Source organism: Corvus hawaiiensis (genome assembly GCF_020740725.1).
Source record: "Corvus hawaiiensis isolate bCorHaw1 chromosome 41 unlocalized genomic scaffold, bCorHaw1.pri.cur SUPER_41a, whole genome shotgun sequence".
Taxonomy (NCBI): Eukaryota; Metazoa; Chordata; class Aves; order Passeriformes; family Corvidae; genus Corvus; species Corvus hawaiiensis.
The window spans coordinates 472-15706 of record NW_025963271.1 but is presented as its reverse complement, the minus strand read 5'-3'; the positions used below and the strand labels follow the sequence as shown (position 1 = coordinate 15706).

Here is a 15235-nt window from a genome sequence, read left to right as displayed (position 1 = left end):
GTGGGGGAGGGGGATCGGAACACCTGGATCAGGTGAGGGGGGATGGGAACACCTGGATCAGGTGGGGGAGGATGGGAACATCTGGATGGGGGGGTGGGAACACCTGGATCAGGTGAGGGGGGGGTCAGAACACCTGGATCAGGTGGGGGAGGGGTCAGAACATCTGGATCAGGTGGGGGAGGGGCGGGCCGGTGACCGTCCCGTGTCCGGCCGCAGTGTCCGGTCAGCAGCGCGTGGGAGGGGTGGGGGAGGGGAAGTGGAGGGGGAGGGGGGGGGATGGGATGGACAGAGGGACGGGGTGGACAGGGGGAGGGGGGGACGGACGGACAGATGGACAGATAGATGGACAGGTGGACGGGAGAATGGAGGGATGGACGGATGGACATTAGGGAGGGGTGGACGGATGGACGGACGTGTGGACAGGTGGACGGGTGGACAGTAGGGATGGACGGACGGACAGGTGGATGGGTGGGCAGATGGACAGAGATGGACAAGTGGATGGATAGATGGACAGTAGGGACAGACGGACAGGTGGACAGTAGGGACGGATGGACAGGTGGACAGGTGGACGGATGGACAGCTGGACAGTAGGGACAGATGGACAGGTGGACAGTAGGGATGGATGGACAGGTGGACAGGTGGACAGTAGGGACAGGTGGACAGATGGACAGCTGGACAGTAGGGATGGATGGACAGGTGGACAGGTGGACAGGTGGACAGATGGACAGCTGGACAGGTGGACAGGTGGACAGGTGGACAGATGGACAGTAGGGATGGATGGATGGATGGATGGACAGATGGACAGGTGGACAGATGGACAGGTGGACAGCTGGACAGCTGGACAGTAGGGATGGACAGATGGACAGTAGGAACAGGTGGACAGTAGGGATGGATGGATGGATGGATGGATGGACAGATGGACAGGTGGACAGGTGGACAGGTGGACAGTAGGGACGGACGGATGGACAGATGGACAGGTGGACAGTAGGGACGGACAGATGGACAGATGGACAGTAGGGACGGACAGATGGACAGGTGGACAGGTGGACAGACGGACAGATGGACAGTAGGGACGGACAGATGGACAGACGGACAGGTGGACAGGTGGACAGGTGGACAGGTGGACAGATGGACAGTAGGGATGGATGGACAGGTGGACAGACGGACAGACGGACAGACGGACAGACGGACAGCAGGGACGGACACACGGCCCCCACCGCCAGCCCTCGCACGATGGACAACTGACCCCTCCCCCCCGGCCCCCCCCAGCCCGGCCCATCCCCCCACGGGATGTGGCTCCTTCCGCACCGGGGGGGGGGGGGTGACTCCGCCGATGACGTCACCGCGGTGACCACAAGGGCGTGGCCGGAGGGGGGGGAGGGGGGAGCACCCCAAACTTCCCCTCCCCCACCCCCACCCCCCCCCAGCGCCGCTTTCGGGGCCGCTTCTTCCCAAAAACTTCACACCCCTCCCCCACCCCCCCCCGCCCCTCCCCCACCCCCACCTTCCTGCCCCTCCCCCCCGCACCCCCCAACTTCTGCTTCGGAGCCGCGATGGCCCCGCGGGCGCTGCCGCTCGCCCTGGGGCTGCTGGCCACGGGTGGGGGGCGACCCCCGGGCCGGGCGAGGCTGGGGGAGGGGCGGGGGCGTTTGGGGGGTTGGGGTTTTGAGGTGGTTTTGGGTGGGTTTGGGGTAAATTTGGGGGGGGGGGGGGGGGTTCAGGTGGGATTTGGGGTCCAGGTGGGTTTGGGTGGGGTTTGAGGTGGGTTTGGGGGGGTTTTGGGTGGGTTTGGGTGGGTTTGGGGGGACTTTGAGGTGAGTTGGGGGGGGGCTGGGGTGGGTTTGAGCTGGATTTTGGGTGGGTTTGGGGTGGATTTTGGGGACTTTGAGGTGGGATTTGGGGTCCAGGTGGGCTTTGGGTGGGTTTGGGTGGGTTTGGGTGGATTTTAGGGGCTTTGAGGTGGGATTTGGGGTCCAGGTGGGTTTGGGTGAGGTTTGAGGTGGGTTTGGGTGGATTTGGGTGGATTTTGGGTGGGTTTGAGGTGGGTTTGGGGGGGTTTGAGGTGGGTTTGGGGGGGTTTGAGGTGGGTTTTGGGTGGGTTTGGGGTGGTTTGGGTGGATTTGGGGGAGGTTTGGGTGGGTTTCGGGGCTTTGAGGTGGGATTTGGGGTCCAGGAGGGCTTTGGGGTGGGTTTGAGGTGGATTTTGGGGGCTTTGAGGTGGGTTTGGGTGAGTGTCGGGGTGGTTAGGGTGGATTTGGTGGGGGGTTTGGGTGGGTTTTGGGTGGATTTCGGGGGCTTTGAGAGGTTTTAAGGTGGATTTAGGTGGGTTTGAGGTGAGTTTGGGTGAGTTTGGGTGGATTTTGGGGGCTTTGAGGTGGGATTTGGATGGGTTTGGGTGGATTTAGGGTGGGTTTGGGTGGGTTTGGGGTGGATTTTGGGTGGGGTTTGAGGTGGTTTTGGGTGGATTTGGGGTGGATTTTGGGGGCTTTGAGGTGGGATTTGGGGTCCAGGTGGGCTTTGGGTGGGGTTTGGGTGGGTTTGAGGTGGTTTTGGGTGGATTTGGGGGGGTTTTGGGTGGATTTGGGGGGACTTTGAGGTGAGTTGGGTGGGGTTTGAGGTGGATTTTGGGGGCTTTGAGGTGGGATTTGGGGTCCAGGAGGGTTTTGGGTGGGGTTTGGGTGGGTTTGAGGTGAGTTTGGAGTGGGTTTTGGGTGGATTTGGGGGGCTTTGATGTGGGTTTGGGGGTTTGCGGTGGGATTTGGATGGGTTTGGGGTGGTTAGGGTGGATTTGGGGGGGGTTGGGTGGATTTTGGGGGCTTTGAGGTGGGTTTGGGTGGATTTTGGGGGCTTTGAGGTGGGATTTGGGGTCCAGGTGGGCTTTGGGTGGGGTTTGAGGTGGGTTTGGGGTGGATTTTGGGTGGGTTTGGGGTGGTTAGGGTGGATTTGGGGGGGTTTCGGGTGAGTTTGGGTGGGTTTTGGGTGGATTTTGGGGGCTTTGAGGTGGTTTTGGGTGGATTTGGGGTGGATTTGGGGGGCTTTGAGGTGGGATTTGGGGTCCAGGTGGGCTTTGGGTGGGGTTTGGGTGGGTTTGAGGCGGTTTGAGGTGGATTTGGGGTGGTTAGGGTGGATTTGGGGGGGTTTCGGGTGAGTTTGGGTGGGTTTTGGGTGGATTTTGGGGGCTTTGAGGTGGTTTTGGGTGGATTTGGGGTGGATTTGGGGGGCTTTGAGGTGGGATTTGGGGTCCAGGTGGGCTTTGGGTGGAGTTTGGGTGGGTTTGAGGCGGTTTGAGGTGGATTTGGGGTGGTTAGGGTGGATTTGGGGGGGTTTGGGGGGACTTTGAGGTCAGTTTGGGTGGGTTTGAGGTGGGTTTGGGTGGGGTTTGAGGTGGATTTGGGTGGGTTTGGGGGGTTTGAGATGAGTTTGGGTGAGTTTGGGGTGGATTTTGGGGGCTTTGAGAGGTTTTGGGTGGGTTTGGGTGGGTTTTGAGTTGGATTTTGGGGTCCAGGTGACATTTTGGGGGTTTTGAGGTGGATTTTGGGTGGGGTTTGAGTTGGACTTTGGGGTTTTGAGGAGTTTTGAGGCGGTTTTGGGTGGGTTATGGGGTCCGGGGGGGTTTGGAGTGGTTTGGGGTGGATTTTGGGCCATTTGAGGTGGATTTTGGGTGGGCTTGAGTTGGATTTTGGGGTTTTGAGGAGTTTTGAGGTGGTTTTGGGTGGGTTTTGGGTGGTTTTGAGTTGGATTTTGGGGTTTTGACGAGTTTTGAGGTGGTTTTGGGTGGGTTTTGGGGTCCGGGTGGGGTTTGGGGTGGTTTTGAGTTGGATTTTGGGGTTTTGAGGAGTTTTGAGGTGGTTTTGGGTGGGTTTTGGGGTCCGGGTGGGGTTTGGGGTGGTTTTGGGTGGGTTTGGAGTGGTTTTGAGGTGGATTTTGGGCCATTTGAGGTGGATTTGGGGCCCCAGCTGTGAATTTTGGGGTCCAGGCAACATTTTGGGCCTCGGGGCGGGGATGGGGCTCACGAGGGACCAATTTGGGGGAGGAGGGGTCCCCCTGAATCGTCCCCCCCTTTTTTTTTTTGTGCCCCCTCCCCCCAGTCCTGCTCTCCTGCGGCGGCTCCGGGCTGGACGTGGAGACCCCGCTGGTTTTCCAGGGCGACCCCGCCGGCGCTTTCGGCACCAGCGTGGCCCAGTTCGGCACCAGTGACGACGGCTGGTAAAGCGGGGAGGGGGTCCCTGGCATGGGGAGGGGGTCCCCGACCCCCCACCCCAAACCAGCCCCCCCACCCACCCCCGTTGCCCACCCCAAGGGTCCTGGTGGGAGCCCCCCTGGAGCGCGGCGGTGCCAACGAGACCGGGGCCATTTATCGCTGCCGCTTCCAGTCGGGAAGGTGCCAGAAGGTTCCGGTCACCGGTGAGAGACCCCCCTCCTCAAAAATTGACACCCTCTCCTCCCACCCCCAAAAACCCCCAAGGAGAAGGGGTGGGGGGGTCTCATCCCGTGGCCTTCCAGGACCTCCCGGAGCGGTCAACTCGTCCCTGGGGCTGGCGCTGGCGGCCGGAGACGGCGGGGTGCTGGTGAGGGGCGACCCCCAAACCGGTTTGGGGAACTGGGAGCGGGTTTGGGGTGAAATCGAGGGCGCTGAACCCCAAATTCGCGGTGTGGTTTTGGGGTTTTTTTTTTTTTTTCCGGGAGGTTTCGCCCCCGAAATCGGGGGTTTTCAGTGGTTTCTTTGGAGCTCGGAGCCCAAATCGATGTTCCCGAGGGACTTCAGGGGGGGTTTGCCCCGAAATTGGGTCTTTTCAAGGCAAAATCGAGGCCGGTGACCCCCAAAATGTGGCTTGTCCCTCCTCTCCCCCCCCCCCCCAGGCCTGCGGCCCCACCTCTCCCCAGGCCTGCGGGGTCAACGTCCACCTCAACGGCTTCTGCGTCCACCTGGACTCGGCCCTGCAGCCGCTCCGGCGCTTCCCGGACGCCTTCCCAGGTACGGGGGGTGTCCCCGGGGGCGGCCGCGCCGGGGACCCCCCGGTCCCGCCTGACCTCGGGGCCGTGTCCCCCCCGCCTCTGTCCGGCCAGAGTGTCCCAAGAGCTCCATGGACATCGCGTTCCTCATCGACGGCTCGGGCAGCATCGCCCCCCACGAGTTCAACACCATGAAGACGTTCATCGTGGAGGTCATGAAGCGCTTCCAGGGCGCCGACGTCCAGGTAACGCCCGCCCGGGTGCCGGCCGTGACCCCCCAGTGGCCGTCGGTCATCCTGGGTCATTCAGAGCTCCGTTGACATCGAGTGGTGACCCCTCCATGGCCGTTGGTCATCTTGGGTCACTCAGCTCCATTGACATCGAGTGGTGACCCCCAGTGGCCGTTGGCCATCCTGGGTCACTCAGCTCCGTTGATGTTGAGTGGTGACCCCTCCATGGCCGTTGGTCATCTTGGGTCACTCAGCTCCATTGACATCGAGTGGTGACCCCTCCATGGCCGTTGGTCATCTTGGGTCACTCAGCTCCATTGACATCGAGTGGTGACCCCTCCATGGCCGTTGGTCATCTTGGGTCACTCAGCTCCATTGACATCGAATGGTGACCCCTCCATGGCCTTTGGTCATCTTGGGTCATTCAGCTCCGTTGATGTCAATTGGTGACCCCTCCATGGCCGTTGGTCATCCTGGGTCATTCAGCTCCGTTGACATTGAGTAGTGACCCCTCCATGGCCGTTGGTCATCCTGGGTCACTCAGCTCCATTGACGTTGAGTGGTGACCCCTCCATGGCCGTTGGTCATCCTGGGTCACTCAGCTCCATTGACATCGAATGGTGACCCCTCCATGGCCTTTGGTCATCTTGGGTCATTCAGCTCCGTTGATGTCAATTGGTGACCCCTCCATGGCCGTTGGTCATCCTGGGTCATTCAGCTCCGTTGACATTGAGTAGTGACCCCTCCATGGCCTTTGGTCATCCTGGGTCATTCAGAGCTCCGTTGACATCAATTGGTGACCCCTCCATGGCCGTTGGTCATCCTGGGTCATTCAGCTCCATTGACATCGAGTGGTGACCCCTCCATGGCCGTTGGTCATCCTGGGTCATTCAGAGCTCCGTTGACGTTGAGTGGTGACCCCTCCATGGCCGTTGGTCATCTTGGGTCACTCAGCACCATTAATGTTGAGTGGTGACCCCTCCATGGCCTTTGGTCATCCTGGGTCATTCAGAGCTCCGTTGACATCAATTGGTGACCCCTCCATGGCCGTTGGTCATCCTGGGTCATTCAGCTCCATTGACATCGAGTGGTGACCCCTCCATGGCCGTTGGTCATCCTGGGTCACTCAGCTCCATTGACATCGAGTGGTGACCCCTCCATGGCCGTTGGTCATCTTGGGTCACTCAGCTCCATTGACATCGAGTGGTGACCCCCCAGTGGCCATCGGTCATCCTGGGTCATTCACCTCCACTGATGCTCACCTTTGACCACCCGATGGCCATCTCGGGGGCTCCGGGGTGACCTTTCTGCCGGTCGGCCCTGGTCACCGCCGGTCACGCCGCTGTCCCCCCGGCCAGTTCTCCCTCACCCAGTTCTCCCACCTCCTGCACGACCACTTCGACTTCCGCACCTTCCGGCGCCTTCCGAACCCGGCGCTGCTGCTGAGGAGCGTCGGGCAGCTCCGCGGCTCCACCTACACGGCCACGGCCATCCGGCACGTCCTGTGAGTGCCCCGCGGCCCCTCCCGGCCCCGCCCCGGCCGCGCCGGGCCCGGCTGACCGCTCGCCCGGCAGGCGGCAGATGTTCGTCCCCGGCCGCGGCGCGCGGGCCGGCGCCCGGCGGATCCTGATCGTGGTCACGGACGGGGAGAAGTTCGGGGACCAGCTGAGCTACTCGGACGTCATCCCGCTGGCCGAGAGCATGGCAGTCACTCGCTACGCCATCGGGGTGAGGCGCCGGACGTGGCGGCTCTGTCCGGTCGATGGCTCTGTCTGTCCATCCGTCCCACCTGTCTGTGTGTCCATCCCACCTGTCTGTGTGTCCATCCCACCTGTCCATCCGTCCCACCTGTCCATCCATCCGTCCATCCAACTGTCTGTCCCTCCATCCCATCCCACCCGTCCATCTGTCCACCTGTCCATCCATCCCACCCATCCATCCCACCTGTCCATCCATCCATCCATCCATCCCACCTGTCCATCCATCCGTCCATCCAACTGTCTGTCCCTCCATCCCATCCCACCCGTCCATCTGTCCACCTGTCCATCCATCCACCCATCCATCCCACCTGTCCATCCATCCATCCATCCATCCCACCTGTCCATCCATCCATCCGTCCATCCCACCTGTCCATCCATCCGTCCATCCCACCTGTCCATCCATCCACCCATCCATCCCACCTGTCCATCCACCCATCCATCCCACCTGTCCATCCATCCATCCGTCCATCCCACCTGTCCATCCATCCCACCCATCCATCCCACCTGTCCATCCATCCATCCATCCCACCTGTCCATCCATCCACCCATCCATCCCACCTGTCCATCCATCCACCCATCCATCCATCCCACCTGTCCATCCATCCATCCATCCCACCTGTCCATCCATCCACCCATCCATCCCACCTGTCCATCCATCCGTCCACCCATCCCACCTGTCCATCCATCCATCCGTCCATCCCACCTGTCCATCCATCCACCCATCCATCCCACCTGTCCATCCATCCGTCCACCCATCCCACCTGTCCATCCATCCATCCGTCCATCCCACCTGTCCATCCATCCATCCATCCCACCTGTCCATCCATCCACCCATCCATCCCACCTGTCCATCCATCCATCCGTCCATCCCACCTGTCCATCCATCCACCCGTCCATCCCACCTGTCCATCCATCCACCCGTCCATCCCACCTGTCCATACATCCATCCATCCCACCTGTCCATCCATCCACCCATCCATCCCACCTGTCCATCCATCCATCCATCCCACCTGTCCATCCACCCGTCCATCCCACCTGTCCATCCATCCATCCATCCATCCCACCTGTCCATCCATCCATCCATCCCACCTGTCCATCCATCCATCCATCCATCCCACCTGTCCATCCATCCACCCATCCATCCCACCTGTCCATCCATCCATCCATCCCACCTGTCCATCCATCCATCCGTCCATCCCACCTGTCCATCTATCCACCCATCCATCCCACCTGTCCATCCATCCATCCGTCCATCCCACCTGTCCATCCATCCATCCATCCATCCCACCTGTCCATCCATCCATCCATCCCACCTGTCCATCCATCCATCCATCCATCCCACCTGTCCATCCATCCATCCATCCATCCCACCTGTCCATCCATCCACCCATCCATCCCACCTGTCCATCCATCCACCCGTCCATCCCACCTGTCCATCCATCCATCCATCCCACCTGTCCATCCACCCATCCATCCCACCTGTCCATCCATCCACCCGTCCATCCCACCTGTCCATCCATCCATCCATCCCACCTGTCCATCCACCCATCCATCCCACCTGTCCATCCATCCACCCATCCATCCCACCTGTCCATCCATCCACCCATCCATCCCACCTGTCCATCCATCCATCCATCCCACCTGTCCATCCATCCACCCGTCCATCCCACCTGTCCATCCATCCATCCATCCATCCCACCTGTCCATCCCATCCATCCATCCCACCTGTCCATCCATCCACCCATCCATCCCACCTGTCCATCCATCCATCCATCCATCCCACCTGTCCATCCATCCACCCGTCCATCCCACCTGTCCATCCATCCATCCATCCATCCCACCTGTCCATCCACCCATCCATCCCACCTGTCCATCCATCCACCCATCCATCCCACCTGTCCATCCATCCATCCATCCATCCCACCTGTCCATCCATCCACCCGTCCATCCCACCTGTCCATCCATCCATCCATCCCACCTGTCCATCCATCCATCCATCCATCCCACCTGTCCATCCATCCATCCATCCCACCTGTCCATCCATCCACCCATCCATCCCACCTGTCCATCCATCCACCCATCCATCCATCCCACCTGTCCATCCATCCACCCATCCATCCCACCTGTCCATCCATCCACCCATCCATCCCACCTGTCCATCCATCCATCCATCCATCCCACCGTCCAGTCCATCCACCCATCCATCCCACCTGTCCATCCATCCATCCATCCATCCCACCTGTCCATCCATCCATCCGTCCATCCCACCTGTCCATCCATCCATCCATCCCACCTGTCCATCCACCCATCCATCCCACCTGTCCATCCATCCATCCATCCCACCTGTCCATCCATCCACCCATCCATCCCACCTGTCCATCCATCCACCCATCCATCCCACCTGTCCATCCATCCATCCATCCCACCTGTCCATATCCATCCGTCCATCCACCTGTCCATCCATCCACCCGTCCATCCCCACCTGTCCATCCATCCACCCATCCATCCCACCTGTCCATCCATCCATCCGTCCATCCCACCTGTCCATCCATCCACCCATCCATCCCACCTGTCCATCCATCCATCCGTCCATCCCACCTGTCCATCCATCCACCCATCCATCCATCCCACCTGTCCATCCATCCATCCATCCATCCCACCTGTCCATCCCATCCACCCATCCATCCCACCTGTCCATCCATCCACCCATCCATCCCACCTGTCCATCCATCCATCCATCCCACCTGTCCATCCATCCACCCGTCCATCCCACCTGTCCATCCATCCACCCATCCATCCCACCTGTCCATCCATCCATCCATCCATCCCACCTGTCCATCCACCCATCCATCCCACCTGTCCATCCATCCACCCATCCATCCCACCTGTCCATCCATCCATCCATCCATCCCACCTGTCCATCCATCCACCCGTCCATCCCACCTGTCCATCCATCCATCCATCCCACCTGTCCATCCATCCATCCATCCATCCCACCTGTCCATCCATCCATCCATCCCCACCTGTCCATCCATCCACCCATCCATCCCACCTGTCCATCCATCCACCCATCCATCCATCCCACCTGTCCATCCATCCACCCATCCATCCCACCTGTCCATCCATCCACCCATCCATCCCACCTGTCCATCCATCCATCCATCCATCCCACCTGTCCATCCATCCACCCATCCATCCCACCTGTCCATGCCATCCATCCGTCCATCCCACCTGTCCATCCATCCATCCATCCCACCTGTCCATCCACCATCCATCCCACCTGTCCATCCATCCATCCATCCCACCTGTCCATCCATCCACCCATCCATCCCACCTGTCCATCCATCCACCCATCCATCCCACCTGTCCATCCATCCATCCATCCCACCTGTCCATCCATCCACCCGTCCATCCCACCTGTCCATCCATCCACCCGTCCATCCCACCTGTCCATCCATCCACCCATCCATCCACCTGTCCATCCATCCATCCGTCCATCCCACCTGTCCATCCATCCACCCATCCATCCCACCTGTCCATCCATCCATCCGTCCATCCCACCTGTCCATCCATCCACCCATCCATCCATCCCACCTGTCCATCCATCCATCCATCCATCCCACCTGTCCATCCATCCACCCATCCATCCCACCTGTCCATCCATCCACCCATCCATCCCACCTGTCCATCCATCCATCCATCCCACCTGTCCATCCATCCACCCGTCCATCCCACCTGTCCATCCATCCACCCATCCATCCCACCTGTCCATCCATCCATCCATCCATCCCACCTGTCCATCCATCCACCCATCCATCCCACCTGTCCATCCATCCATCCGTCCATCCCACCTGTCCATCCATCCACCCATCCATCCCACCCTGTCCATCCATCCATCCGTCCATCCCACCTGTCCATCCATCCATCCATCCATCCCACCTGTCCATCCATCCACCCATCCATCCCACCTGTCCATCCATCCACCCCGTCCATCCCACCTGTCCATCCATCCATCCATCCATCCCACCTGTCCATCCATCCGTCCATCCCACCTGTCCCATCCATCCACCCATCCATCCCACCTGTCCAATCCATCCACCCATCCATCCCACCTGTCCATCCATCCATCCATCCCACCTGTCCATCCATCCACCCATCCATCCCACCTGTCCATCCATCCACCCATCCATCCCACCTGTCCATCCATCCATCCATCCCACCTGTCCATCCATCCACCCGTCCATCCCACCTGTCCATCCATCCATCCATCCATCCCACCTGTCCATCCATCCATCCATCCATCCCACCTGTCCATCCATCCACCCGTCCATCCCACCTGTCCATCCATCCACCCATCCATCCCACCTGTCCATCCATCCACCCATCCATCCCACCTGTCCATCCATCCATCCATCCATCCCACCTGTCCATCCATCCACCCGTCCATCCCAACTGTCCATCCATCCATCCATCCATCCCACCTGTCCATCCATCCATCCATCCATCCCACCTGTCCATCCATCCACCCGTCCATCCCACCTGTCCATCCATCCACCCATCCATCCCACCTGTCCATCCATCCACCCATCCATCCCACCTGTCCATCCATCCACCCATCCATCCCACCTGTCCATCCATCCACCCGTCCATCCCACCTGTCCATCCATCCATCCATCCATCCCACCTGTCCATCCATCCACCCATCCATCCCACCTGTCCATCCATCCATCCATCCCACCTGTCCATCCACCCATCCATCCCACGTGTCCATCCATCCACCCATCCATCCCACCTGTCCATCCATCCATCCATCCATCCCACCTGTCCATCCATCCACCCGTCCATCCCACCTGTCCATCCATCCATCCATCCCAACCTGTCCATCCACCCATCCATCCCACCTGTCCATCCATCCACCCATCCATCCCACCTGTCCATCCATCCATCCGTCCATCCCACCTGTCCATCCATCCATCCATCCATCCCACCTGTCCATCCATCCATCCATCCATCCCACCTGTCCGTCCATCCACCCATCCATCCCACCTGTCCATCCATCCACCCATCCATCCATCCCACCTGTCCGTCCATCCACCCATCCATCCCACCTGTCCATCCATCCACCCATCCATCCCACCTGTCCATCCATCCATCCATCCATCCCACCTGTCCATCCATCCACCCATCCATCCCACCTGTCCATCCATCCATCCATCCATCCCACCTGTCCATCCATCCACCCGTCCATCCCACCTGTCCATCCATCCATCCATCCCCACCTGTCCATCCACCCATCCATCCCACCTGTCCATCCATCCATCCATCCCACCTGTCCATCCATCCACCCATCCATCCCACCTGTCCATCCATCCACCCATCCATCCCACCTGTCCATCCATCCATCCATCCCACCTGTCCATCCATCCACCCGTCCATCCCACCTGTCCATCCATCCACCCATCCATCCCACCTGTCCATCCATCCACCCGTCCATCCCACCTGTCCATCCATCCACCCATCCATCCCACCTGTCCATCCATCCATCCGTCCATCCCACCTGTCCATCCATCCACCCATCCATCCCACCTGTCCATCCATCCATCCGTCCATCCCACCTGTCCATCCATCCACCCATCCATCCATCCCACCTGTCCATCCATCCATCCATCCATCCCACCTGTCCATCCATCCACCCATCCATCCCACCTGTCCATCCATCAACCCAATCCATCCCACCTGTCCATCCATCCATCCGTCCATCCCACCTGTCCATCCATCCACCCATCCATCCCACCTGTCCATCCATCCATCCATCCATCCCACCTGTCCATCCATCCACCCGTCCATCCCACCTGTCCATCCATCCATCCATCCCACCTGTCCATCCACCCATCCATCCCACCTGTCCATCCATCCATCCATCCCACCTGTCCATCCATCCACCCATCCATCCCACCTGTCCATCCATCCACCCATCCATCCCACCTGTCCATCCATCCATCCATCCATCCCACCTGTCCATCCATCCACCCGTCCATCCCACCTGTCCATCCATCCATCCATCCCACCTGTCCATCCATCCACCCGTCCATCCCACCTGTCCATCCATCCACCCATCCATCCCACCTGTCCATCCATCCACCCGTCCATCCCACCTGTCCATCCATCCATCCATCCATCCCACCTGTCCATCCATCCACCCATCCATCCCACCTGTCCATCCATCCACCCATCCATCCCACCTGTCCATCCATCCATCCATCCCACCTGTCCATCCATCCACCCATCCATCCCACCTGTCCATCCATCCATCCGTCCATCCCACCTGTCCATCCATCCACCCGTCCATCCCACCTGTCCATCCATCCATCCATCCATCCCACCTGTCCATCCACCCACCCATCCATCCCACCTGTCCATCCATCCATCCGTCCATCCCACCTGTCCATCCACCCACCCATCCATCCCACCTGTCCATCCATCCATCCATCCATCCCACCTGTCCATCCATCCATCCGTCCATCCCACCTGTCCATCCACCCATCCATCCCACCTGTCCATCCATCCATCCATCCCACCTGTCCATCCATCCATCCCACCTGTCCATCCACCCGTCCATCCCACCTGTCCATCCATCCACCCATCCATCCCACCTGTCCATCCATCCATCCGTCCATCCCCACCTGTCCATCCATCCACCCGTCCATCCCACCTGTCCATCCACCACCATCCATCCCACCTGTCCATCCATCCATCCATCCCACCTGTCCATCCACCCATCCATCCCACCTGTCCATCCATCCATCCATCCCACCTGTCCATCCATCCACCCATCCATCCCCACCTGTCCATCCATCCACCCATCCATCCCACCTGTCCATCCATCCATCCATCCCACCTGTCCATCCATCCATCCCACCTGTCCATCCACCCGTCCATCCCACCTGTCCATCCATCCACCCATCCATCCCACCTGTCCATCCATCCGTCCATCCCACCTGTCCATCCATCCACCCGTCCATCCCACCTGTCCATCCATCCACCCATCCATCCCACCTGTCCATCCATCCATCCATCCATCCCACCTGTCCATCCATCCACCCGTCCATCCCACCTGTCCATCCATCCATCCATCCATCCCACCTGTCCATCCATCCATCCGTCCATCCCACCTGTCCATCCACCCCATCCATCCCACCTGTCCATCCATCCATCCGTCCATCCCACCTGTCCATCCATCCATCCGTCCATTCCCACCTGTCCATCCCCCCATCCCCCCGTCCATCCCACCCATCCCCCGCAGTGGGCAGCGCCTTCCAGACGCCGGACGCCCAGGCCGAGCTCCTCGAGATCGCCTCCAGCCCCGGCCGCGACCACGTCTTCCGCGTGGACAACTTCGACGCGCTGGGGGACATCCAGAACCAGCTGCAGGAGAAGATCTTCGCCATCGAGGGTACCGGGGCGGGGGGCTGGACCTCCTGGTGACCAGGAAGTGACCAGGAGGTGGCCAGGAGGTGGCCAGGAGGTGACCAGGAGGTGACCAGGCACCGGCCCCTCCCGCAGGCACCCAGAGCGCCCACAGCAGCTCCTTCCAGCTGGAGATGGCCCAGGAGGGCTTCAGCGCCCTGGTGACGCCCGTAGGTGTCCCCTGCTGGCCTTGGGGGGCCCGGGGGGGGGTCCCCGGAAGGGTCCTGATGTCCTCAGGAGGGTCCTGATGTCCTCAGGAGGTCCCGGTGTCCCCATGAGGGTCCTGGTGTCCCCAAGGGTGTCCCCAGGACAGTCCTGGTGTCCCCAGGAGGGTCCCAATGTCCCCAGGAGGGTCCCGGTGTCCCCAAGTGGGTCCTGGTGTCCCCAAGAAGGTCCCGATGTCCCCGGGAGGGTCCCGATGTCCCCACGAAGGTCCCGGTGTCCCCAAGAGAGTCACAGTGTCCTCAGGAGGGTCCTGATGTCCCCAGGACGGTCCCAATGTCCCCATGAAGGTCCCGGTGTCCCCATGAAGGTCCCAATGTCCCCAGGGGTGTCCCTGGGAGGGTCCCGATGTCCCCAGGACAGTCCCAGTGTCCCCAGGAAGGTCCCGATGTCCCCGGGAGGGTCCCGGTGTCCCCACGAAGGTCCTGGTGTCCCCAAGAGAGTCACAGTGTCCTCAGGAGGGTCCCGGTGTCCCCATGAAGGTCCCGATGTCCCCATGAGGGTCCTGGTGTCCCCAGGGGTGTCCCCAGGACAGTCCCGGTGTCCCCAGGAGGGTCCCAATGGCCCCAGGAGGGTCCCAATGTCCCCGTGAGGGTCCTGGTG

General features: G+C 60.4%; 1 protein-coding gene across 1 annotated transcript; it reads left to right on the top strand.

The window, feature by feature from the left end:
• The first annotated feature begins 1529 nt into the window (after window positions 1–1529).
• LOC125320827 (integrin alpha-D-like) lies at window positions 1530–14658 on the top strand. The gene is made up of 10 exons (XM_048293257.1): window positions 1530–1599; window positions 4089–4206; window positions 4301–4404; window positions 4504–4568; window positions 4861–4975; window positions 5068–5198; window positions 6542–6687; window positions 6758–6911; window positions 14246–14396; window positions 14507–14658. Exons 1-10 carry the CDS (start codon window positions 1554–1556, stop codon window positions 14656–14658), a joined length of 1182 nt encoding a protein of 393 aa, XP_048149214.1. The 5' UTR covers window positions 1530–1553.
• The last annotated feature ends 577 nt before the right edge of the window (window positions 14659–15235 follow it).